Source organism: Eschrichtius robustus, chromosome 14, assembly GCF_028021215.1.
Source record: "Eschrichtius robustus isolate mEscRob2 chromosome 14, mEscRob2.pri, whole genome shotgun sequence".
In the NCBI taxonomy this organism is placed as follows: Eukaryota; Metazoa; Chordata; class Mammalia; order Artiodactyla; family Eschrichtiidae; genus Eschrichtius; species Eschrichtius robustus.
The window spans coordinates 2,956,442-2,981,358 of NC_090837.1; the positions used below are offsets into that span (position 1 = coordinate 2,956,442).

The following is a 24,917-nucleotide window of genomic DNA, read 5'->3' on the forward strand; positions in this document are numbered from 1 at the left end:
ATACCTTGCTCTTTTTTTTATGTGGAATTGGTGTTCGTAGGTTCTAATAGCCACCCCCGTGGGGTTTTGAGGATAATGAGTTTTACTTCTTAATCTATTCTGTGCATGGTGGAACATTATTTTTTGAATTTTGTTTAAAAAAAAAGTCAGAAAAAGGAAATAACACTAGCTTTAGGTCAACTTGTTAAGCAATAAACATGTAGGTCAGATACCAGGCGAAAAGACAAATAGGCTGTTCATGGAATGAAGCTTAGAAATGACTTCCCTTTGAATGATGCCCATGGTGTTCCCCTGGTTGCTTTCCCAAATAAAGTCAGAGGACCCACAACCATTGCCCTTGGAATATGTAATTAGTTGCACAGTTAAGTTTGGTGTACTCAAATAGGGGTCAGATGTTCAACAGGAAAGTTCACGGAGCCTCGGTGTCTGGTATTAATGTTTAACTATCTATAACCTGGCTATTTGGCTTCAGCAGTGTCTACAGTGAATGACAGGCTGGTGTGATGACAACCCGAGTGGTGCCAAGATGCATTTATAAGAATCAGGGCGTCTGTGAGTCTGTGTCTGTTTTGTAAATAAGTTCATTTGTATCGTTTTTTAAAAGGTATATACAAAACCGAAACAGATTTACAGATCTCGAAAACAAACTTACAGTTACCAAAGGGGAAACGTGGGGTGGGGAGAGGGATAAATTGGGAGCTTGGAATGCACATCTACACACTACTATATATAAGACAGATAACCAACAAGGACCTACTGTGTAGCACAGGGAATTCTACTCAGTATTCTGTGATAACCTAAATGGGAAAAGAATCTGAAAAAGGATGGATACATGTATATGTATAACTGAATGACTTTGCAGTACACCTGAACCTAACCCAACACTGTAAGTCAACTCTACTCCAGTGACATTAAAAAAGAAAAAAAAGGATCAGGGGGCACTGTGTGATGGATGTAGGTCTTTTATCACCAAGATTATGTGGAGCTCTTCATGGGATAAAAGGATGGAGGATTCTAATTATAGAGTGATGGCAACGGAGGAGACAGCATATAAAATCCTGCTGTGAAAATATAATCTGCTTTTTGTAATATTGGAAGCATAATTCATTTGTTGATTCATTCATTTCTCAAATATTTACTGAGAAGCTAGTATTTGTCGGGTGCTCTTCTAAGGAGTATGAATAAAGCAGAGAAAAGGCTCATATGTCATCTCAGCTCACTTGCATATAACCCACTGGGGCATGAAGGGAATTACAGAACAGCATGAAGTCCTATGATAGGGAAGTATGAGATCTACAGAAGGACATCGATGGTGCATATAAACACAGAATCATGCAGTCAAAGGAGGCATTCCAGAGAAGTGACATTTATGACACAGCCTGAGCGGTCACAGGAGTGTAGCCAGCAAAGTGGGGGAGGGTAGGTGGTACCCAGAGATGGGATGAAGGAGAAAGCTTCAACCCTGAACATGAGCACGAAACTCACTGCCTGTGCTTCACTTTCACGAAAAACTCACGTGACAATACACGTTTATGGAAAATATAAATCCTGAGGGATTTCCAGAACGTTAAGAAAAATGTAGTCCTGATAAAGGAATGAGGTCTCTTGTGAGGTCTATGATATTCTGATGTTTGAAAAAGAAATTCTGAGGTATTAGGTTGAATCATATGAAATCGCTTCTTGGGTGAATCGAAACTGCTCAGATACTGGAAGTTTCAAATGGTTCAGGGCCATAGACACCTTGGTTGCTGAACTGGGGTGCTCAGCCTGGCCTGAGTTGGGTGATGTCGTGGAATTGAGGGAGCCCTTCCCTCGGGGCTGTCCATCAACTCAGGATGAGTGTATGTCAAGCTGGCTTCTTGTCCAGAAGCAGGATGGACCGCAGCTGAGTGCCCTGCCCTGTTAGAACTGGATGGGGGCCGCCATACTTTGGTTGGTGCCCTCCTACTTCAGACCAGTCCAGGAGAGGCGGAGAGGCTCAGTGACTTGCCTGTTCTCTCTCGAGATCTGTGCAGCAAAGCCACAGTCAAGACCCCTTTCTCTGAGTCCTTTGCTTTCTCCTCTGTTCACAGACAACAGCCAAGAGGGGTCCAGGCTCATGTAGGCGTCGTGCATCGGAAAGTGTGCTCACGTGCATCGGAAAGTGTGCTCTGAAACAGTTTGGCCCGATGAATGTCAGGGCTTGAGTTGCTTCTACTGCAAAAGAACCAGTGATAATTACAGGGTGACTAATGAGAAGGGCTTCAGATAACTTGTGGAGCTTTGCCTAGAAAGTCAGTGATCCCAGAGCCAATAATTTCCATTTCTAAAGCCTGTTAAGTTGGTTCTTGAATTATGTAATTTCTGTGTCTGTGTTTTTCTTCCAGAATATAAGGCACAATGTAAAAATAACATTTTGGAATGTTCCCCCTGAGGGAGGGATATGCTTAGTAAGGGGGGGGGGGAAAGAATGCTTTCTGTGCATTGGGGTCAACATAGCTTTCACGAAGGATGAGTGATGGGCTTCCCTTGGTTCTTGGGTTCTAGGGACACGTGGACCCGACATGACGTGGTCAGCCCATCTCATCTGTTTCTGGAGGTTTCCTCCTAGCATTATCCTTCCGAGGTCTTTTCTCTCCATCTCTCAGCTTAACCCCCAGGAAAGTGTGTGATGTCCAAGTGATATGTGATTGCCCACCTTAACGTCCTTTATCATTTCCCGATGGTCAGTGTGTCCTTACCTGCAGCATGTGTATCTGGTGGAACATAAAATAGTATTGGGTAGGATATGGACACAGCCTCAAACCACATGCTGAGAAAGTCATTCTCGTTTCCAATCTTGGTCCATCTGGTTGAGTTAACGGGAATGCCCTTCTCTCTTGGATGCCAGCACATTCTTAAGACCTTTCTCATGAGGATCTCTCCCTTTAATGAAAAGAGAACAAGTCTTAGGCATAACCCATCGCCTCCTAAAGGCACCAAGACCGCTAGCTGAAAATTAAAGGCGTGATATGAAATTTACTTACGTGCACACTTAGCTTCTATGCATGGCCAATGATGCCTGTTGTCTACTCCAGTGGCATCAATTTTTTTAAAGAAATATATTTCCTATAAGATGAGTTGATTTAAGTAAGACCTTTTGGATAAAGAATTGCGTAATTAGTGCAAAGACAAGGCAGTCCTTATAAAGGGGGGGAGGTGCGAAGAGGTGTGAAATATTGGTACCCTTGCCCTGGAGTTTCTAACCCCTGAACCCCGATTCCTTCCGACAGTGGTGGCGAGCCAAGGCATCCTGGAAAGCATCCAGAGGTTCTCCTTGCTGCCCACCTACCTCCCAGTGACCTACCACATCCACCATGCGGACGTGTCCTTCTTCCTGAAGGAAGCCAACCAGGACATCATGAGAAACTCCAGTCTGCAGTCGCGCGTGGAGTCCTTTCTGATTTACAAATCCAAGAGGTTCCCCGTCCTGAATGCCAGCTATGGGCCTTTCGCCATCGAGCAGGTGGTACCCCAGGACTTGATGCTGCCCTCCAGCCCGTTCGGATTCACCAGCACGTTTTCCCTGAATTGGAAGCTGAAAGCGCACATCCTGCGGGACAAGGTCTCCCTGAGCCGGCCCCGCGTGCAGGTGCTGTTCCACGTGGTGGGCAGGGACTGGGACGACGCCGGCCCCGCGCAGAGGCTGCCCTGCCTGCGCGTGTTCGCCTTCCGGGAGACCCGGGAGGTGAGGGGCAGCTGCCGGCTGCAGGGGGCCCTGGGGCTGTGCGTGGTGCAGCTGGAGCTCCCGGCCGGCTGGTTCGGCCCCCCCACGGTGGTGGCCGGGAGGAAGAAGTCTCCCGGGCCCCCCGAGGGCAGCCCCGTGGAGCTCTACTACGCCCTGCAGCCCGGGGACGAGCGCGGAGACTGTGCCAGGAGAGCCGGAGGGATGCGGACGGGCCGCAGCGACCTCGATGAGTCGGGGCCTCCCTTGCAGAGGATCGGGAGCGTTTTTCTTTACCAGACCCTGAGCCGGCCGCCCCTGAGAGAGCTGCGTTTGGACAACCACGTGGCCGTGCAGTACGTGCCCAAGACGGTCAGGCAGGGAGATGTGCTGACGTTTCCCGTCTCCATCTCCAAAAACTCCACCGAGGACCGCTTCACACTGAGGTGAGTTCATTGGGAGTATCTCCCTGTAGCATCTCCAAGGTCAGAGGGTGCTTCTGGGAACCCCGTCTGTTTGATCCGGAGAGCTGTGTTAGCGCTGTCTGGGGTAGAAGCGTCCTTGCAGTTTTTACAGACTCCGTGTTCACTGTCAGATCGAGAGACCAGCTGGATCTCTCCGGGTTGGCAGCGGGGCGGCGAAGACCTTCTTATTCATAGGTTTTCCGGGCCATCCCAGAAAAGCCCGGGAGGCTGAGGTTCTGCCCTTGCCCTGGCTCAGGCGGTTCTCAGCAAGTTTTAGGATAAATGGCTCACAGTTGAAATGAGCCTGCAAATGGGATGGCAACAGTTGTCGGCAAGAATAGGGGATGCAGCTGTGCCAACTCAAAATCTCTTCCGAACCTGTGAGTTCTAAGTGCGCTCTATGGTACCAACCTCAAAGTAATCATTTTGTTTCTCTCTGGAGATAGAGCTTAGTGTCCAAAATATAAAAGAGCAAAAAGTGTGAAGGCTGTCCCGTAGAATCCGTCGAGTGTCTTGTATAAGAATATACCAAAGACGAGGCATTTAACATGAGTACTGTGAGCTTTGGGAAGAAGAATTGAGTGCGTTTTCTCTTTGGAATGTAGTATGGGAGGGAGGCTACTTGCCTTGGCTTGACTGGATTTTCGTAACAGTTTTTTGGTTCGTTTGTTTTAAACACAGATGAGTCTGATTGTAACAGCTATTTGGTATCAGTGTTGTGAGGTCACTAAATATGTCCTGACATTGCTGCATACTCCAGAAACTTGATCTGAAGTGCCATCTAATCAGATTTGTTTACGACCTCTGAACATAGGAGTGTTCGTGGACATGGCACACATTTATATGTTGGTTTTTAAAGTTCATCCAGTAATGATCAGCCCTCTTTTCCCTCTCCCGTTCTTTCTTTCTGTTTTTTAAAAAACGTCTGTCTTTCTGTGTTTGTTAAGGGGTGGGTGAGTTTAAGAAAAGAGTCATTCTTTTGCTTATACTTTGCACATTTCAGTTTTGTTGATTGTGACCTAGTGCTGGGAATTCCCTTTTAATCTCAACTGAAGAACCAGAAACCAATAGACAGCATTAACCTCATGACTGAACTTGGCTGATGGTTGGAAGGTAAAACCTTTGGCTGGGGTTGGAGGTGCATCTGGGGATTAAGCACAGAGATTTAGGGCACATAAACACATCTGTGGGTCTGAGCCCCCATGATCTCTCCCTTCTGCTCTTCAGAAATCAGACCTAGATTGAGCTGGTCATGGGCCCTCTGGCTGGGGTGCTAGCTCTGTGCTTGGTTTTCCCAGGCTCAGTGCTCTTATACAGTATTCTTCGTGGAGATGGCTGTTTATATAGAGAAATATTTTGCTGATGGAAACTCAAGGTTTTGAATAAGGGGAAATCACACGATTTCATATATTCCGACATTTTTTCTGTTTGCCAACTACTGATGGTTGATTTCCTGGACCCAGGTTTACGAACCAGAATCTCTTAAAGTTTTAACTCTCCAGGAGATGATATCCACATCGGTTTTTTTGGGAATCGGTTGTATATGTAGAATTAAATTTCACAAAAAGCTGTGCATCCAACCACAATCCACTGCCCACTAAGGTGTTCCTCTGGGTCCTGAGGGCTGCCTTGTCATCGGCAAGCTGTGACACGGCCAAGAGAAATTTGCTCCTGGGCTACATAATCTAAAGGATCCAAGTCTTTGCAGATTCAGGAAGAAGCACCTTTGAAGCATCTAGATTGGGTGGCTCCACTTACAAGTCAAAAGATTGGAAAATTTTGGATGTAGAGCCAAAGTGTATGTGTTCAGAGGCCATCAATTAGAAAGGCGTTTTAAAAAATCAGTTTTCCAGTTAAGACAATAGTAAATCAGTAAATATTTCATGAATGTGTGTTTAAGTTGGTAAAGTGACACACTTTCCGTCTTGTTAAAGGCTGGCATTAATAATGTGCCTGTTGAATACTTAACATGCTCTAATTAGGAATGAGTCTTATCTGTTTATGAAAACAGCTGATGGGAAACCTGGATCTGGTAATGTCTTTAGCCTTTAGTCGGAATTCTCCTAATTAGAAAATAATGAAACTGTGTATCTTTTTTAGTGAAGCCAATTTGACACTCGTTCAGCATAGCTTCCAAATATTTAGAATTAGCACGGGGCCTGCTCTATCTGGCCATCTGCTGTAAATAACCCTGAAGGATCCAGCCAAGTATCCTTGGGTGCTTTCCTCAGCAATGGTGACTTGTTTCTAGACTCAGCGGTGACAATGCTAACGAGGTCCAGAGCTGGGCTAATGTTTCATAGATCCGCTGTCAGCAGGACTTCCCTCACCACTTAAGGATGGCCAGGGTGGAGGGGGGACCAAAGTACCTGCCTCCAACAGGACTCATGCTGCAGGCAGTGTTTGACCAACTACTGCCACCTTCCTGTCACTTCTGCGCCTGTGATCTCTGGGTGACTCTGTGGCTACACACAGGGGCTCGGCTTCCATCCTGGGAAACAAGATTTGTCGTGCAAATTATCCGTAAGGGCAATTTACAAAAATAGCTGGGAGTGTGCACGCGTGTGCATTAACCATTGCACAGAGGAAAACCGGGATGGGACTCTTTGTCATCTTAGAAGTTCTGTTCTCTCCTGGAGCTCGAGTCTTCCAAAGCAGACCTCCACAAAGGAAGAAAAGCAAAACGCTTTTGTTCTTTAGACGTCTAAGGATCCCTTTTAATTTCAGTAAATGTTTTCCTTCCAGTGGACAACAGAAGCATCCCAGAACACTTGGACCCTTTCTTGCGTGTTCTCACCACCCCATCTCCTTTCCTTCCTTGAAAGAGAGCTGCTGTCAGAAGCATCCTAGGTCTCTCATCACCTGATTATGTGTCTGGAGAATCAAAGGCCTCAAAAGCTCTTTCTTGCTCATCTTTCCCACCTATTTTTTGGTTGCTTCTTCCCACAGGAAGTCAATTTCAAAGGAGTCTGGTTGTCAGATCTGAATTTGAGCCTGGAGCCAAATATTTGCATAGCATTAGCTTGGTTCCCTGATACTCCAGGAAATGCAGGTGGAAAGGTCCAGAACAGAGGCATGGCACTCAGATGCCTGGGTGCTTTTCTCAAAGTCAGAGATATGCTTAGATTGGTTAAATGAATGAATGAATGGACATATTGTTAATTATTAACCAATACATATACTTTGCTGAAGTCTTTACAGTTTTACATGCTAAATATTCAAGAGTTTGTTAAGAATCTCGTGCCCAGACTGTGGTCAGATCTAAGGCCATCTTCGAATAAGGCATTATTACCAAGTAGATATTCTTGCAAAGATAAGAGTTGTAAACAAAAGAGAAAAAGAATAAAGTAAGAATATTTGACAAGGGGACAAAGTGGGCCTGGGGTTGATAAGCCTCAAAAGATATTCTTTGGTGGTTTGGGAATCTCAATTGTTAGAAATAATATGTGGTGGTTTGAGGTGGTTTGGCCCTGAACTTGATTCACTTGAATGATGTAGCTTTTGAACCTGCCTTGGACCAAGAAAAGATCTCTCCTTATTCTATTTTAGGTAAACTATGCCCTGGTGTAGCCAATAATATTCTTAGCTGTAGACCATAAATCCCAGCCTGCTAATTTAAGAAAATAAATACATGAAAGGTTAGTTGGATGTGTATTTTGGATCTCAAGAATTAATAAGGCACGGGGGCACTAGCCTTGGCAATGCACAGGGTGGGAGGGAGAGGATACCCTTGGTGTAGATGCAACAGCCTTCTTGCCCAGCACCCCTCCCCGGCCCAGCACAACGAATTCCTTCAAAAGTTCCTTCTGTTGTTCTTACTGTAACCAAAGGTGCAAAGACTCTTGGGAAGCTCCCAGTGGCTCACATACCTACTTGCTGTCTGTGCCCTGGGTAGGAGAGGGAGCTGGTGTGGTTTCCAGAATGAGAGGTGGGCTCCTGGAATCATCTTTCACTAAGAGCATATCCCGGGGAGGCAGTATTTCCCTCCGAGAAAACTGGGTGCTTTTAAGAAGAGGATGGGCTTCCCTGGTGGCGCAGTGGTTGAGAATCTGCCTGCCAATGCAGGGGACACGGGTTCGAGCCCTGGTCTGGGAGGATCCCACATGCCGCGGAGCAACTGGGCCCGTGAGCCACAACTACTGAGCCTGCGTGTCTGGAGCTTGTGCTCCACAACAAGAGAGGCTGCGATAGTGAGAGGCCCGCGCACCGCGATGAAGACTGGCCCCCGCTTGCCGCAACTAGAGAAAGCCCTCGCACAGAAACGAAGACCCAACACAGCCATGGATGGATAGATAGATAGATAGATAGATAGATAGATAGATAGATAGATAATAAAAAAAAAGAAGAGGATGAAGTTGGGTATCTCGAAACCCTGCACAGGTCTGTGACATCTGTGCCTGGCACTGCGTCTCCGTTTGTCATTAAGGGAGTTAAGGGAGTTGGAATTAATTAAGGTAGAAATTAAGGGAGTTGCTTCTGGAGCAGAGTGGAGTTGAGAGGCAGACAGAGAAAGGAGGGCATTCCATCTTTTTTCAATAAACCTCCTGTTTGACAATATGTTTAGATTTACAAAAAAAGTTGTGAAATCAGTACAGGACAATGCCAAGTGCCTGATGGCTAGTTTCCCCTTGTAATTAACGTCTTTCATTAGCGTGATTCATTTGTCACAATCAGTGCACCAATATTATTATTCACTGAAGTCCACACTCATTCACATTCCGTTAGTCTTTGCCTGATGACCCCTTTTTTGTTCCAGGCTCCCACCCAGGATATCATGTACATTTAGTCATCATGTCTTTAACTACTCTTGACTGTGACTATTTCTCAGACTTGCTTTGTTTCTGTTGATCTTGATAGCTTTGAGACTTCCGGTTCAGACTTTTTGAAGAATGTCCCTCTGTTGGTATTATCTGATGTTTTCCTCGTGATTAGACCGAAGTAATGGGTTTGGGGGTAAAACAGCACAGAGATAAAGTGTTATTTCTGTATTCGTCTGCAAACCACAGGAGCTTAAAATCATCCCCTTTATCCTCTTTCACCTTCCTGCTGAAGAAGCATTTATTGAGGATGTCAGGAAATATACAGATGAGTAAAAGGAGAAATAAGTCCTATTTGAGGGACAGGAGCATGATAGAGTGAGACCTGGCCCTGGGGGAGTGGAGAGTATGTAGTGGGGGTTTTTTTGTTTTTGTTTTTAATTTGATTTTTGTTTTGTATTGATTGGAGTGTAGTTGGCTTGCGGTGTTGTCTTGGTTTCGGGTGTGCAGTGGGGTGGTCAGTTGTGCATATGCATGTGTCTGTTCTTTCTTGGATTCTTTTCCCATATGCGTTGTTGCAGAATATTGAGTGGAGTTCCCTGTGCTGTACAGTAGGTCCTTGTTGATTATGTAGTGGTTTTATGGGCCAAAAAAAGGGATTTCAGGCAAAGGGGACAGCACAGGTAAAGGCACAAAGACATCAGGTGTATCTCTGTGCTCTTTTTTATTCCCCTATCATCTTGAAATAAAAGCCAATTGGGATTTTCAAGAACCAACAAACAAACAGAAAATGCCATTTTCATTGCATTGTATCAAGAACACGTACTCCCAACCTGACTTAATCACTGTTGCTGTGAAATTTGGTCGCTGGCTGGGGTGGTATTTCTCGAGTTTTTCGTCTGTAAAGTTGCTTTTTTCTGCACTCCCTATACTGTATTTTCCAGAAGGAAGTGATGATCTGCTGCTCACAATTACGGAATTCCACTCTGCCTCCTTGTGGGTGGTATATTTACGTAAATTGTTTTGGAATCCTGCAGGTGAAATGTGTTTATTCTCCCTCATGTATTTATTTATTCAATCATTCATTTATTTCAGTAAGGGCATCTGGATATTTACTTTACGGTTTGGGTTATAATCCAAAGGAGTAGACATTTCTCAGCCTTTGGCTGTTGACGTTTGGATCAGATGATATTTTGCTGTGAGGGGCAGTCCGGTCTGTACATTGTGGGACGGTCAGCAGCACCCCTGGCCTCAACCCACTGTATACACAGCCCCGAATTCTGATACCCCAAGATGGGTCCAGCTCTTTCCTAATGTCCCCTCGGGGATAAAATCGCCCCTGCAAGTGAAAAACTATGATTGTGGTTGTCGGGAAAAAACTCAGCTCTTACGCAGAGGGAGGTTCCCAGTTTAGAATGAAGGTAGCACTGGGTAGAGTCCAACGTTTCTGGAAAATCCCTTAAGTTGTACCTGCCACACGTTTTTACTTCCGCTTGAATGCGTGCTGCAGGAGGGCAGAAACTTCGGTCTGCTCTCTGCCCTTTCCTCCTTTCTCATACGCTACCTGGCCCGCCCTGGACACCCGTCAGCTACTGGGGGATCGAATGGCTGTCACTGGTTCCATGAGTCAACTCCATGTACCTTCTGTTAAGGGAGGGGCCAGAGAGCAGGTTCTTCTGTTAGACTTGAGGTGAGAGAGTTGGTCTATTTCAAAGCCATGTCATGTATACAAAATAACAAGGGTCAGGGGCAGCCGTATTAGGGTCCTTGTGCTGTAAGAGGGACCAGGAGCTGAGATGAGCTGAGACCACTGCTTCCAGTGGTGATTGCTCCTAAGATCCTCTGGCCCCAGCACCGGTCTGGGGTGAAGCCTTGGTGTTAGTATTTCGTTTAGTAACAAAAATACCCATGAAACTAAATGCCTGCACATGGGTTTCTTTAAGTAATTTATCAGTCTATTATTACAGTTCATATACCTTAAGGTAAAGGAAATCTAAAGCTATACTGTGAACAGACTAAAAAAAAATGGTTCTTCAATCTTTTTCATTATCTCTTTTATTATTGTTGCTTTTAATTGATGTATAGTTGGTTTACAATATTGTGTCTGGTGTTAGTCTTTTGAAAAAGGTGTCCAGGAGATTTGGACGTGCAGCTGGAGTTGGGAGCCATTGGGTTCGTGTCATCCTTCTTGCTCTCCTGGGCTATGCTTATTGAGTAGAATGGTCAAGTTAGTAATTTAACTATTTAAACCGCCTTCTCTCTCTCTCTCTCTCTCTCTGTCTCTCTCAGTCCCCTGTGCCCCCCACCCTGTATAATTGGCTCACATTGTTTAATGCATGTATGTGCAAACTCCACTGTGTAACAGTACACACAGCCTTTCTGCACACAACTTCACGGGCTTCACACATTTCAAGATGTTAATCCATAGTGGCCTCCAACTCAAGAATCCCTCCATCACCTGACAGCTATGGTTCCTTTCTAGCGATACTTTTTTTGACCAAGGTTGACGGCTCTGATCCTCTTGGGGGAAGAGAAGAAAGGAGGAAGGTACCAACGGTGGCACCAGCTGTGCTCCCAAATTGGTGCTGGGCAAGTTGCCTGAGGTTTCACTGAATCTCTTGCCCATGTTCTAGTGGGAGGCTTATCTCATGAGCAAGAGAACTTGACTTTGGCCAACTTGGCAGGGCTGGGAGTTCTAGAAGATCATGGAAGGATTTCCTTCTTTTTGATGGCTGGATAATATTCCATTGTGGATATACATCACATTTTCTTTATCCATTCATCCACTGTGGACACTCAGGTTGTTTCCATGTCTTGACCATCGCGAATAACGCTGCAGTGAACAGCAGGGAGCAGATACCTCTCTGAGATAGTGATTTCTATCTTTTCTGCAACAACATGGATGAACCTCAAGGGCATTATGTTCCGTGAGGTAAGTCAGAGAAGACAGATTCTGTATACTATCGCTTATATGTGGAACCTCACAAAAGCTCGCAGATACAGAGAAGAGATGGATGGCTGCCAGAGGCTTGGGGGGAGGGGGGAAAGGGAAGATGTTGATCCAAGGGTACCAACTTGCAGTTTTAAGATGAAGAGGTTCTAGGGATCGAAGTCTTGCAACCAAAGCTCTCTGTGATCTTCTTTGGCTGTGCCAGCTTCTGGTCATTGCTGTTTATACTCTGTAACCTTGAGCTGACCTTCATCTCCGTGTAAGGACCTTATCACATCCCCTGCATGGTAGACCCACCTGACAGTCTCCTTTTCAACCAGGCTGAAAGCCACTGGAGGGAAAAGGCTGGGTTCATTAGTGTATCACGGCTGTACCCGGCTGATTGCTCTGACGGCTGGTGTGAATTTGGGTCTGCAAATCTGGGTGAGCAAAAGTAGATACATGTTGGGTGAGAACACTCAGCCATTTCAGAGTGTTTCGGCCTCTCCCTGCCCCCAAGCACATTTCTGTGTTCTGGGGTGGTAAGGAGTGGGGAGATGGTAGAGGATTATACAACGCCAGGTGGCGAGGAGTTGGGGATGGGTTTTGGTCTTCGGTGTCATCTGTTCATTCATTTGGTATCCATGGAGATTCCATTTCCAAGGTGGTCTTTGGTCGGCTGGCCACAGAGGCTGTTGAGGGAATGTCTTCATATCCTTCTCCCAGCACCTTCAGATGAGATTTCTCTGTACCTCTTCTGGGTTACTCGTGGGAACACAGGAATGATGTGCTGGGTCCAGGAAGTTTGGGGAGATAGCTGAATATAATAATAATGGTAATAATAATAGCCAGCAGTTATTAAGTATTTGTGTCTGACACTCTTCTCAGTGCTTAAAATATTTTTCACACATTTAATCCTCAGAACAACCCCACGGAGTAGGTGCTTTTATCACCTGTGTTTTCCAGAACTGGACACAGAAACACAAGAGGTGAATAACTTGACAGACGCCCTAGAGCTCATAACACATTTCCTTTGAGGTCCGGAGAACTCGCCCTCGCTGATCTATATCCCAGAACCCATGTTTTGGAAAATCGCTCTTCATCAACGCGAGGCAGGAAGGTAGACACCGATACTCCTAAATCTCATTCTTTTTAAAAGCACTTAAGTGAATGAATTACCTGAAACATTTCCCTTATTGAGCAGACGTTTCTTGAGTGTGAAGCTTGGTGCCAGGGATGTAACAGCAAATAAGAGACACGGACCCAACCCTGTACTGAGTAGTCGGTGCTGTGAGAGAGACCATGGGGGGTCTGTTTGGCAGGATAAGATGCCAACTTAAGACAGTGCTTTGGAGCATAGACAGATGAAGGTGTGTCCACCATCATGAGCATCTGTCAGGCTTACCAGTCGCTGCAGAGTAAAGAGCTCCAAAGGATGGTAGGTGGATTATTGTGGGCCCTTCCAGGCACTTCAGACACTGATCATTACCACGAGGAATGGCAATTTCAGATCCAGGGGGCAGACCTATTGGAGACCACATGGGTTCATGAGGAAGAGCACAGGGCATGGAGCCAGGACCACGGGCACCTATCTTGGCATCCTCACTGCCTGTGCACCCTTGGGAAGGTCATCGAAGGTCACTGAGCCTCAGTCTCTGGGCTCTTACCTTTCCAGGTGTTGACGGTGTAAACGAAAGGCGACAGGTGAGCCTTGAGCAGATTGCATGGCCCCAGATCAGGCATTTAGGAAATAACCAGTCAACCAAGGGATGCATCAGGTATCAGCTGAAACGCAAACAGATGACTTCAGGTCACTTCACACTGAGCAGTGTCAATTCATTCTGAAAGAGGGCCATGTTAACGCAAGGGGCAGGTCACCTCCGACTTAAACGATGAAGAAGAAACAAACGAAGGAGCGTGTTCAAAGCTGCCGAAGAGGCATTTTCTTGGATCTCTTAGGAAAGCGACTGACTCAGCACCTGCTGGTAGGAGACAGGAGAGCGGACCCAGTTGTCAGAATTCTCTCTCCCAGTTTTGAAGGTATGCAAGTAAATTGATTTTTAAAAATCCAGCAAAAAAAATTACGGCATCAACACACAGAGGCCTGGGGAAGGCATCAGCTCAAGAGTAAGACAGAAATCAGCTGAGTGATGTAGGTTCAAAAATGAACGTAGTGCATCTGACCGCAAGTGTGCAGTTTCCCCTCCTTCAAAGCCTCTTTGAAGAGAGATGACACCTGAACATGGCTTATATACTTAGATGCTCTTCCCTACCCCTCGCCCCTTGAATCTGGCCTCAGTGTATTGCTTTCCAAGTAGAATATAGCAGAAGTGAGGATCTGGAACTTCTGACACTCTACGAAGCTGTGACTTTCCACCTGGGTTTCCAGGAACACTTGCTTTTAGAGCCCAGAGCCGCTTGTAAGAAGTCCAGCTCGTCTCTGGGAGATCCCATGAGAAGCTCTGACGCTGCATGGAGAGAGGGGGGACCTGGTGATCCCCATCTTCTAGCCGTTCCTGCCCAGGCCCCAGACACGTGCGTGAAGCTGTCTTGGCTGCCGTAGGCCAGCCAGCCGACAGCTTAGTACCACCAGGGGACCGCACCAATTCCAGGTGGGGCAGACACACCTCACAGCTGAGCCCTGCTTAGATTTCTGGTATGTAAAAAGTGATGTATAACAGAATGGTGGTGTTCTAAAGCACTAAGTTTTACGGTAGCTTGTTAGCTGCAGTAGTAAGTAATCAGCAATCATAGAAAATTTCGCCAGTAAGCTCTACTTGCGAGAGGACAGAGGTGATGCACTGGGGCTGCTTGCTCTGCAGTTTACTGCTCACCCTTCTCCTGCTCTGCTGTGACTCTCAGTAGGTCCACCTCTGTAACCTGCATTTCCCAGATGCCCTACACTACCCAGATCTGGCTTCTGATGGGTTCTGCCAATGGGACCCAATGGCAGGAATCTTGAGGCCGGGAAGATGGGAGAAGTTGGGGTAGTTTTCTCTCTTGCTCCCTGGTCCCTGTTCAGGCCAGAAAGCTCGTCCATCTGTGGTTCCAGCTCCCGCCAGGCACCCTGTACCATGGCTCCAAATCCTACAGGGAGACTTTGCCGTTGACCTCTTATGGTCCCCCCTCCTTGCTTTGTCCTTCTGAACCTAGGAGAAAAGACTTCCTGCAGTTATTTATATCAGGGCTGCATCACCGTCATCTAGTTGTTCTGTCAGCAATTTCAGCCCCTCTGTAACTAGTCCTCTGTATTAAAGTACTTCCGGTCAGTTATCTGCTGTGGTTTCTGTTCCCTGACTTGACCCTGTGGGTGTAGCTGTTTGAAAAGATAATTTTTATGAAAGCAGAATATCTTTTCCGGTCAACTCCATATTGTACCAGAAGCAGAGACAATCATGAAGGTTTGTCAGTTGTATCAACCCCAACTGGGAGCAAAGGCAGAAGGGTCGTAAGCAATGCAGAAATGAATTTACCCAAACAGAAAACATCGTAAGTATGATAACAAGTTTGGAAAGAGCCAAAGGCAGAAGAAAGAGAACACAGAGGGGCAAGACAATATTTTTTCCTCTTCAGGCTGTGAACTCCTTATGCAAAGGTGAAAAATCAGTGTTCGTATTTCTTTTCTGTTCTCATTTTGGGCAGTGGAAGGATTGTTGATGATAAAAAGAGATCATCCAGGGATGCTTGTCTTTATCGAAAGCAAGGATCCCAGACCCAGAGATGAATCGGCGATGTAATCTGAAGGCCAAGGTTATTGCAAGCAGATGGAAGAAATACAATACTGACCCTCTCTCCCTTTCCGTTTTCCCATCTCAACACACACACACACGCACGCACACACGTGCGCGCACGCACACACACACACACACACACACAAAGCGTTGAGTGGACTCAGGCACGGAGCATCTGAAAAACTGCATAAAGGGGGAACAGGTCCTAATTCCATCCATCAAAGCCCTGCCTGAACTCTCCTTCTCTCTCCATGACCCCAGGCTGTTGAAAACTCAGGTGTTGGTGTATATTTTGTAAGATAATGCATGTTGAGTAAAACTCATCCATGTTCTATCCACACAAATAGAAGGCCTGGGTGTGGACCAGAGTCGTCCAAGTTGGGCATGAATCAGATTACAAGAGAAATGGCAGTCCATCTATGTAACTATATTGCAGAAGGGAAGGGAAGAAGGAAGGAAGAAGAAAAGGAAGGAAGGGAGGGAGGAAGGAAGGAAGGAAGGAAATACAATGATATAAGAGAGAGGGAGAATTTATTTGGGAAGAAATATAAACCAAAAGTAATTTTTTTCTGTGAGTTTTAAATGGGTAGAAAATTTTTTTAAAAGAACATGAACTTAATAAATGAGTTAAAATATAAAAAGGAAATAATGACAAAGATAATAAGGTAGATCAAAGAGCTAATACATGAATTGAAGATCCAAACTGTGCAAAATAGAAATTAAAAACAAGGAACAGAATAGACATAGTTTAAAGAGGAATTATTGGCATATATAGAAAAGATGGAGATAATCTTGGTGAGTGCTTGGGAAATGCAAAGATTAAAAAAAATTGGGGGCTTCCCTGGTGGTTCAGTGGTTAAGAACCCACGTGCCAACACAGGGGACACAGGTTCGAGCCCTGGTCTGGGAAGATCCCACATGCCACGGAGCAACTAAGCCCGTGCACCACAACTACTGAGCCTGTGCTCTAGAGCCCACGAGCCACAACTACTGAAGCCCGCGCGCCTAGAGCCCGTGCTCTGTAGCAAGAGAAGCCACCACAATGAGAAGCCCACGCACCGCAACGAAGAGTTGCCCCCGCTCGCCACAACTAGAGAAAACCCGCGTGCAGCAACGAAGACCCAACACAACCAAAAATAAATAAATAAAATAAATTTATATAAAAAAAAGAATTTGGAAGAAGAGAAGAAGAAACTTAATCCAATATAAGGATGATTACTGTCCTAGAGCTAAGAATTCCACAAAATGAACCAAAAAAATTTATTCACAAATACATTTTTTCCTAAAATTAAGGAATAGTTAAATCTGTAGATCTGAAGGTATTCTGTGTTACAGAAAAAAATGAGTAACGAAAATCAATGCCAAGACATATCCTAATTTTGAAATTTCAATCATATTGCTAATCAGCTAATCATTCAGGTAGAACAATTATTCACAAAAAACTGAAGAAATAGGATATGCCATGTTCAGAGATAGATAAGTGTACAGTTCTCCCCATATTAATCTGTAGAGTCATTGCAATTCCAATCCAATGCAAATCAACTTCTTGACAAGTTGATTTTTAAATTTATATGAAGATCAAACGGTCAAGAATAGGTGGCTCACTAAAGAGAAGAAAAATATAGATGGGTTATTTGAAAGTCATAGATATTCAAACAGTGTGATAGCAGAACACAATAGGTATATAGAATAATGAACAGAAAAAGGAGATTTTGTGTAAGGGAACTACAATTGCAGATCAGTGAGAAGGGATGCATTTTCCAGAAATGACACTGAGACATTGATTATCCAAATGAGAAAAAAAAGGAATCAGATCTCTTAGACATCAATTTCAGATCAATTTGTTATTCAAAGGAAAAAAAAATCAATGTGGAAGAAAATACTAAAAGATATCTTTACAAGCTCTGGGAGGAAAAGGTTTCTTTAAACAAGACACCAAAACACTGACCACAAAGGAAAAATTAATACAGTTGACTATATTTTAAAAGAAGTACTTTTTTATATCAAAAACCATAATTTGGGGGAAGGTATTTATAACACATCAAGACCAACAAAGAATTAGGATGCAGAATATATAAAGAATGCCTATAATTCATTAAGAAAAATAACCAAAAAGAAAAATGGGTAAAATAATGAGCAGACATTTCACAGAAGAAAAAACACAAAGTAGCCAATAAATAGAAAAGATACTCCATCTCATTAGAAATCAGAGAAGAACAAATTAAAACTACTATACATTTCAATTTCATATCCACCAGGTTGCCAGAAGTCAGGCAGCCTGATAATACCACAAGCTGTAGAGAATGTGGAGCAAAGGAAACCTTCATTTATTCCTGGTGGGCAAAATTGGTGCCGCCTTTTTAGGAAATACACCCAGCAATGTCAAAGATATGCATACACTATGACCCGAAATTTCCACTTCTAAAGTATAGAATCTAGAGAAACTCTTGTGTTTGTTTACCAGAAGGCATACATAGGTATTCATAGCAGTGCTGTTGTAATAGCAAAAAACTGGAAATGTCCCAAATGACCGTTGAGAGGATACTGGATAAATAAATGTTGACATACTCCTACAATGGACTCCTATACATTCATGAAAATGATTCAGTTACATCCCTATGGGTAATCTCTGATATAAAATATTTAATTGAAAGATTCAGAAAAATACATTTTTGCAGAGATTAAAAATTAGGCATACATTAACAAAGTATTCATGGATGATGGATATATACATTCATTTAGGTAAAACTATAAAAAATGACAAGGAGATGAACACAAAATTTAGAATAATAGGTCTCAGTGGGGAGAATGAGGGTATTAATGGAGAGAGACATGCAGGGGGCTTCAAAGATACTGGGTATATTCTTTTTTTTTTATTTATTTATTTATTTATTTATTATATTTAGCTGTGTTGGGTCTTCGTTTCTGTGCGAGGGCTTTCTCTAGTTGCAGCAAGCAGGGGCCACTCTTCATCGCGGTGCGCGGGCCTCTCACTATCGCGGCCTCTCTTATTGCGGAGCACAAGCTCCAGACGCGCAGGCTCAGTAGTTGTGGCTCACGGGCTTTGTTGCTCCGCGGCATGTGGGATCTTCCCAGACCAGGGCACGAACCTGTGTCCCCTGCATTGGCAGGCAGATTCTCAACCACTGCGCCACCAGGGAAGCCCCTGGGTATATTCTAGTTCGTAACCTGGGCGCTAGTACAAGAGTGTTTACTATTGTCTTTTAAACTGTTCATTTGTGATATATATTCTTTGCTTTATACTACATACATCTAATTTCAATTAATGCTTTATGTATACTTACGTACATGTGTGTGTATGTGAGTGATACATGCCAGATTTCAAAGTGCTTTTAAGGAAAAAGTGAGTCACTTGTCATTTACCAGGGGAAGAAATTCAGGCTGTTTGTAGACTTTTCCGCAGTAACATTCCACGCCGTTCAATGCAGAAGATAATAGAACAATATCTGCAGATCACTGAAGTGCTCGTTAAAGGGATATTGGTTATTTTACATTAGCATAATACTATTCACAGGAAACTATATAGCTTTTGTGATATGAAAGTTTTCCAAAACATTAGGTGAGAAAAGTGAGGGCAAAAGAAGGGATAGTGTAGATGGATAGAAAGGCAGATAGATAGATGATTGGTAGATGATGATGATGATGATGAAGATAGATAGATAGATAAATAGATACAGAGGATGGATGGATGGATGGATGGATGGAAGGATGGATAGGTAGGTAGGTAGATACACAGATACAAAGATACATGAATAAGTGGTTACCTGGATGGGTGGATGGGTGGATGACTGACGGCTATCGATACATAGATACATAGATATTGGTAGGTCTTCCTTAACTATTGCATCTCAAGCAGGGTCCCTCCCTTCCCGCCATCATCTTGCTTTACTATGTTCTTTAATAGAACTTACCACTGCCTGGAATTCAGCTGTTTGGGTCATTGTGCTTTGACTGTTTTGGTCTCCTCCCTCTTTGAGCTCCACGTGAGCAGACCTCTTTCCTTTCTTGCTCATGCTCAAAACCCCAGTGCAGTGTCTGACACATAGTCGATCCCCATATGTCTCTGGGGATCGAGCGCTTTGATTCATGTAAAGCCAAAGACCATGATGAACTTAAAAGCGCTAAAAGATTCTCTGTGTGTTGGTAGAGCCCAGCTTTGCTGATGTGGAAACGGGACGACCTGTTACCTCTGGTCCTGCATCTCAGACTCTGTGGTTAAGTTTTAACCAGCTCTTAGTCTAAGGCAGGGTTTCTCAACCCCAGTGCCACTGACTGGACTGGATACTTCTTTGCTGTGTCTCTGAGTGGGGAGTGAGGGATTTCGAGCAGCACCCCTGGCCTCTACCAACTGGCAGCCCTCCTCCTCCTTCAGTTGTGATCTACGGATGTCTCCAGCCCTTGCCGAATGTCTCCTCACGGCGCAGATCATCCTTGGCTGAGACTATTATTACTACCCTAAGGAAACTTTTCCTTCTTGTTTATCATGGAATGACATATCAGTTGAATTCCAGACTGCCTTTCTCACCTACACAATAATCTTCAAAGAAGTTTATAGCCATCCTCTCACTGATTCTTTGACTCGTCAGGATTTACATTCTTCAGCCATAATCACCTGGTGTTTTCTAGGCATTTCTCGTTACTTATTGGTAGACAATCTCATTTGGCTCTGAAGACGAGTATATTACCACTTTCTAGATACTGTTGAAAGAAAACAAAAGAAGCGGAGGAAACTATTTGTTGAGGGCCAAAATGTTAAAAGCAACCAGAATATAAGAGAGTAATATTGATTCTGGTGTCATAAAATCCAGCACCACATTCATTCTATGTGGAAAATTCCTCCAGAATGGATGGGGTTTAGGATTAAAATGTAAAATAAATGTGGAGTTAAGAATTCAGTCTGGGAGTATCTTTTAAACCAAGAATTAATCAAACAAGAGAATCGCTGTGCTACTACAGACATGATGTGTTGGGAAAAGATGTCTGAAAATCGGTTACTTTGGTGAAACTGAATACACATTCTCAGAAGAAAGTAAAGTTTCTGACATTCTCTACCTAAGTAAAATCGAAGTGCATGAAAAGCCACCTTTTCTTAAGGCGGATCTATCCATTTTCTTCGCCAGAAGGGACAACACATGGCAGGGCTGCCAGGATTTCCAACATGCTGCTCAGAAAATGTGCCCTTTCCAAAGCTGATTTCAATTCCTTGATGCCTTCAAAATTAGCACCTGATGCCCTTTTCCATTGGTTTGAGGAAGATTTATTTTAATTCTGCTTCTCAGACTCTTGACTATATTAACAGCAAAGAAAACTCAGGGGGGCTTATCTTTCAGACAAGTACAAATGGAGAGGATCTCGGATGCACAGATTTGAGGCTTCTCCTGTCATCCGCAGTCTGCCAGCAGGAGTTTTCTCTGTGCTGGGGTGATGGGGTGACGGTACTCAGGCCTAAAATTAGGTCTTTTCTCCTTACAGACCTGTGTCACCTTGGAAAAGGGGCAAAATCCATTGTTTACAGTAGGTTCCCTCATTTTAGGTAAGTTTCGTCTTAGAGAAGGAACCGGCCTATTTCTGCTCTATTGAGCCTTTGAATCAGAAACTTAAGGGATTCTCAGACTGGAAAAGAGCAAAGGTTTAATATTGGTTTTTGCTGGAGCAAAGGTTTAATATTGGTTTTTGCAATAGGACATTGCCTCTTGGCTTCGTTAGATGCTGGAAGCAGTCAGATCCTAAAATTGCAGACTTAGAAACTGTCAGTTGTTTACTCCCTGCCTCTTGCAGGGATTCCAGCATAATTCCAATACCAGGTGGCCTGGACTGAATGAGTCCAGGCTTTTTCTCAGTCCAGGGTCTTTGGTTTCTTTAAAATTTTTTTTTAAAGAGATACTAATTGATTCTTTATTTTGTGGCTGCGCTGCACGGCTTGTGGGATCTTAGTTCCCCGACCAGGTGTCAAACCTGTGCCCCCTGCAGTGGAAGCTCGGAGTCGTGACCACTGGACGGCCAGGGAAGTCCCGTCTTTAGAGTCCTTTTAAGCAGCAGTGCTTATATACGACCAGAGGAAACAGACATTATTTTTTTCAAAATTTAAAACCGTTTTATTATTGAAATTTCCAAACATGTATGAAAGTAGAAAGCATGAAATAATGAACCTCCATGAACCAGTTGCCCAGATCCATCAGTGACCAACTTTCACCACTTTTGTGTCATTTTTCCCTCTCACCAACATTTCTTAAGAATCGGCTTTAAAGACAGTATGCTAAGTGAAAGAAGCCAGCCACAAAAGGCCACATATTGTGCGCTTCCATTGCTGTGATATTCTGGAAAAGGCAAAGTATGGGGATGGAAAATTGGTCAGTGGTTGCTAGGGTTTGAGAGGAGAGATGTCTTGGGGATGGAAAATTGGTCAGTGGTTGCTAGGGATTGAGAGGAGAGATGTCTTGACTACAAAAGGAAACACAAGGGAGGTTTGGAGGGTGAGGAAACTTCTGTTTCTTGATTGTGTGGGTGGTTACCTGAATCAGTACAGGTCTGAAAACTCATAGAAACAGACAGCAAAATATTTATACATATATACAGACATACAGATATACATGCATGTAGATTGCATGATCACATGGCTCTATCAGATTGTCAGAACTCAACAAACATGTCAAATGGATGAATTTAATTGTATGAAACACTATCAGTCTTTAACTCCATATTTCTTGTTAATTTAGCACTAACCTTGCTGCTGTCAGCCTCAACCCAGATGGTCTCTTTTTGTTTCTTCTCAAGTATACAGGCTCTGGTTAGCTTTGGTTACCTAAATCATGGTCTTTCTCTTCGTGTTAGTTAGCGTAGGTATCTCCAGATGCTGTAACAAGCCAACCGCTACATCTCAGATGCATGTGTGTATCTTGCTCACACAGAGTTCAGTGTTCATTAGGGAGCTTCCATGGAGGATGGGGGAACTGAGGCTCCCCTGAGGCTCTGCCATCCTATAGGACTTGAAGTCCTTCACTTCCAGCCAGTAGGTAGGAAGTGAGTGTGCAGGGTCGTGTAGGGAGTTTGGGCCATCCTGGAAATGGACGCCATTTTGCCCAGATGCTGTTGGCCAGATGCCACTGGTCACTTGGTTAACATCACTCAAAGGCCATGAAAACATGAGACCTGGCCATGTGCTCAGATGATGCTGGTTTGGTCCATGGCCGTCTCTCTCACATCCCTCATGATTTTATTCTTGGTCTTCAAAGGTAAATAACACAGCACTTTCCCCTTAATCACTGTCTACCTCTTTTGCATTTTCCCCCGATTATCATGTCATTGCTATGAGGTAGGAATTCTATCACTTGAGCAACCTGGAGTTGGGAAGTACATCCTGACGTTGAAAATGCTTTACATTTCCTTTTACTTTAACCCTTCATCTTCTGTGGTCTGATCCCCACTGGTTCTGTTGTCTACTCTTAGGCTGGTGATTGAGAGGAATGCAAGCCATGCAGCGCTGTTGTTTTGCTACCTTGCTTTTCCATCTCTTTTCTTCCAGGTCAGATGAGCTACGGTCTCTCCTGAATTTACAAATGAACTCTTTGTATTTGTTTCAGTAGTTAAGGGTGCCTAACCCCGTACCCTACACCGTGGACTGCCCTTTTGATCCATCAGTACCTCCACTAAGAATTGTGTCTTTGTTTCCTTGGGGATTTCCTCTCCCCCGTGACCTTACCCAGTTATTCCTGTGATCATGCTTGGTTCCCTAGCCTTGCTCCAGATTGTTTAAGCACTTCAGCCCCCCTATCGTATCTTTTCCATATAGCCTTCCCTTACCACTTCAGCCAGCTCTGTTTTCTCACTTTCTCACACTCCCATTGGTATTTAACCAATATGCTACATTCTTTAATTAACTTAAACAGCTGGTCTTGTGATTTCTGACAGTGATGATAAAGCCTTCCCTGGCCAGGGTCCTAGACATATTTGCCTCTTCTTATCCAAGAATGCACTCACCTTAATTTATTGGGGTGCATTTTTTTTCATGGAAACTTTTTTTTAAATTGAAGAGTAGTTGATTTACAATGTTATGTTAGTTTCAGGTGTACAGCAAAGTGATTCAGTATAAACATATATATATATATATATATATAATTTTCTTTTCCATTATGGTTTATTACAGGATATTGAATATAGTGGAAACTCATTCTTGATTTGACATTGGAAACCTATTGGAAACAACTGTTTCACCAGGGATTGGAGCACATCTGTTGCACAAATTGAGATCCACCAGTGATCTTAAGTTGCTTGTCTTCCCCCCAAAGTAATACAAGTTCCTGCATATGAAAAGTGTTACCCACGTGGCTTCTTTCCTCTGGCTGTCAGTGTTTACTCTCCTTTTGCCTCTGCTTGGGATATTCTGAAACAATAGTTTTTATATCTCAATGTTTTCCTTGTTTTCGTTTCCTCTCTCTTTTGCCAAAAGAAATTTTTAGTACTTCCTCACTCCAATGAGAAGGAAACATCAGAAATAGTTCCAAGATTTTTTAACAAAAGCTTCCAAATTCCATTTTTTGTTTCTTTTGCTTTGGCAAATGAGGAAGAAATATTGTACAGACTCCTGCCAAATGTCAACACGTGTGTCTTCCCAATATTCCCCGAGCTCTTGGCTCCCCGCCGGCTCAAACCCCAGTTCAGATTTTTGGTGGCACCCCGGGGAGGATTTCTGAGCCATTGTTTCCATAGTGTGCCTAAGAGAGAAATGAGGGTTTTTTTTTCCTTTGGAAGAAGAATTAAAATAGAATATACTTCATATAAAAAGAGAGAGTGATTGAAGGCCCCTCAAGACTTCCCAAGTTCAATCTGGGTGGTTCTCAAACACAGAAGAAAGGCATCGAATATGGGTTTTGCAGATTTTTTCAAAATGTGCTAAAACAGATTAGTGCCTTGAAGTTCTTAATTATTAGGCAATAAATCAAAATGTATTCGAATGTTTCCTATATGCCTATCACAGCATGAAAAATACATGTTATAGGTATAAAAGGTGGTCTAATATATATATATATATATATATATATATATACATGTTATACAGAAAAAATGGTAATAAAAATAATCTCTACCCATAGAGATGCTCATATCTTAGTTAGAAAGTCTACAAACCCCCATGAAACTGTTTGCAGATGACTTGGCAAATGATGACGTGTTCAGTTATTCTGTGTCTGAAAGAGGTCAATATTTTAAATAGAATATTAAAACGTAAGGAGTTTGGGATTGACATATACACACTGCTGTATTTAATAGGTAACCGACAAGGACCTACTGTATAGCACAGGGAACTCTGCTCAATATTTTGTAATAACCTAAAGGGGA

At 43.7% G+C, this 24,917-nt stretch overlaps 1 protein-coding gene across 1 annotated transcript in view; it reads left to right on the forward strand.

The window, feature by feature from the left end:
- Positions 1 to 24,917, forward strand: part of TMEM132D (transmembrane protein 132D) — a 683,845-nt gene that overhangs the window by 176,550 nt on the left and 482,378 nt on the right. Inside the window, exon 2 of the mRNA XM_068563370.1 lies at positions 3,252 to 4,128. Within this exon, the coding sequence (XP_068419471.1) occupies positions 3,252 to 4,128 (877 nt within the window). The remainder of the gene's footprint in view (positions 1 to 3,251; positions 4,129 to 24,917) is intronic.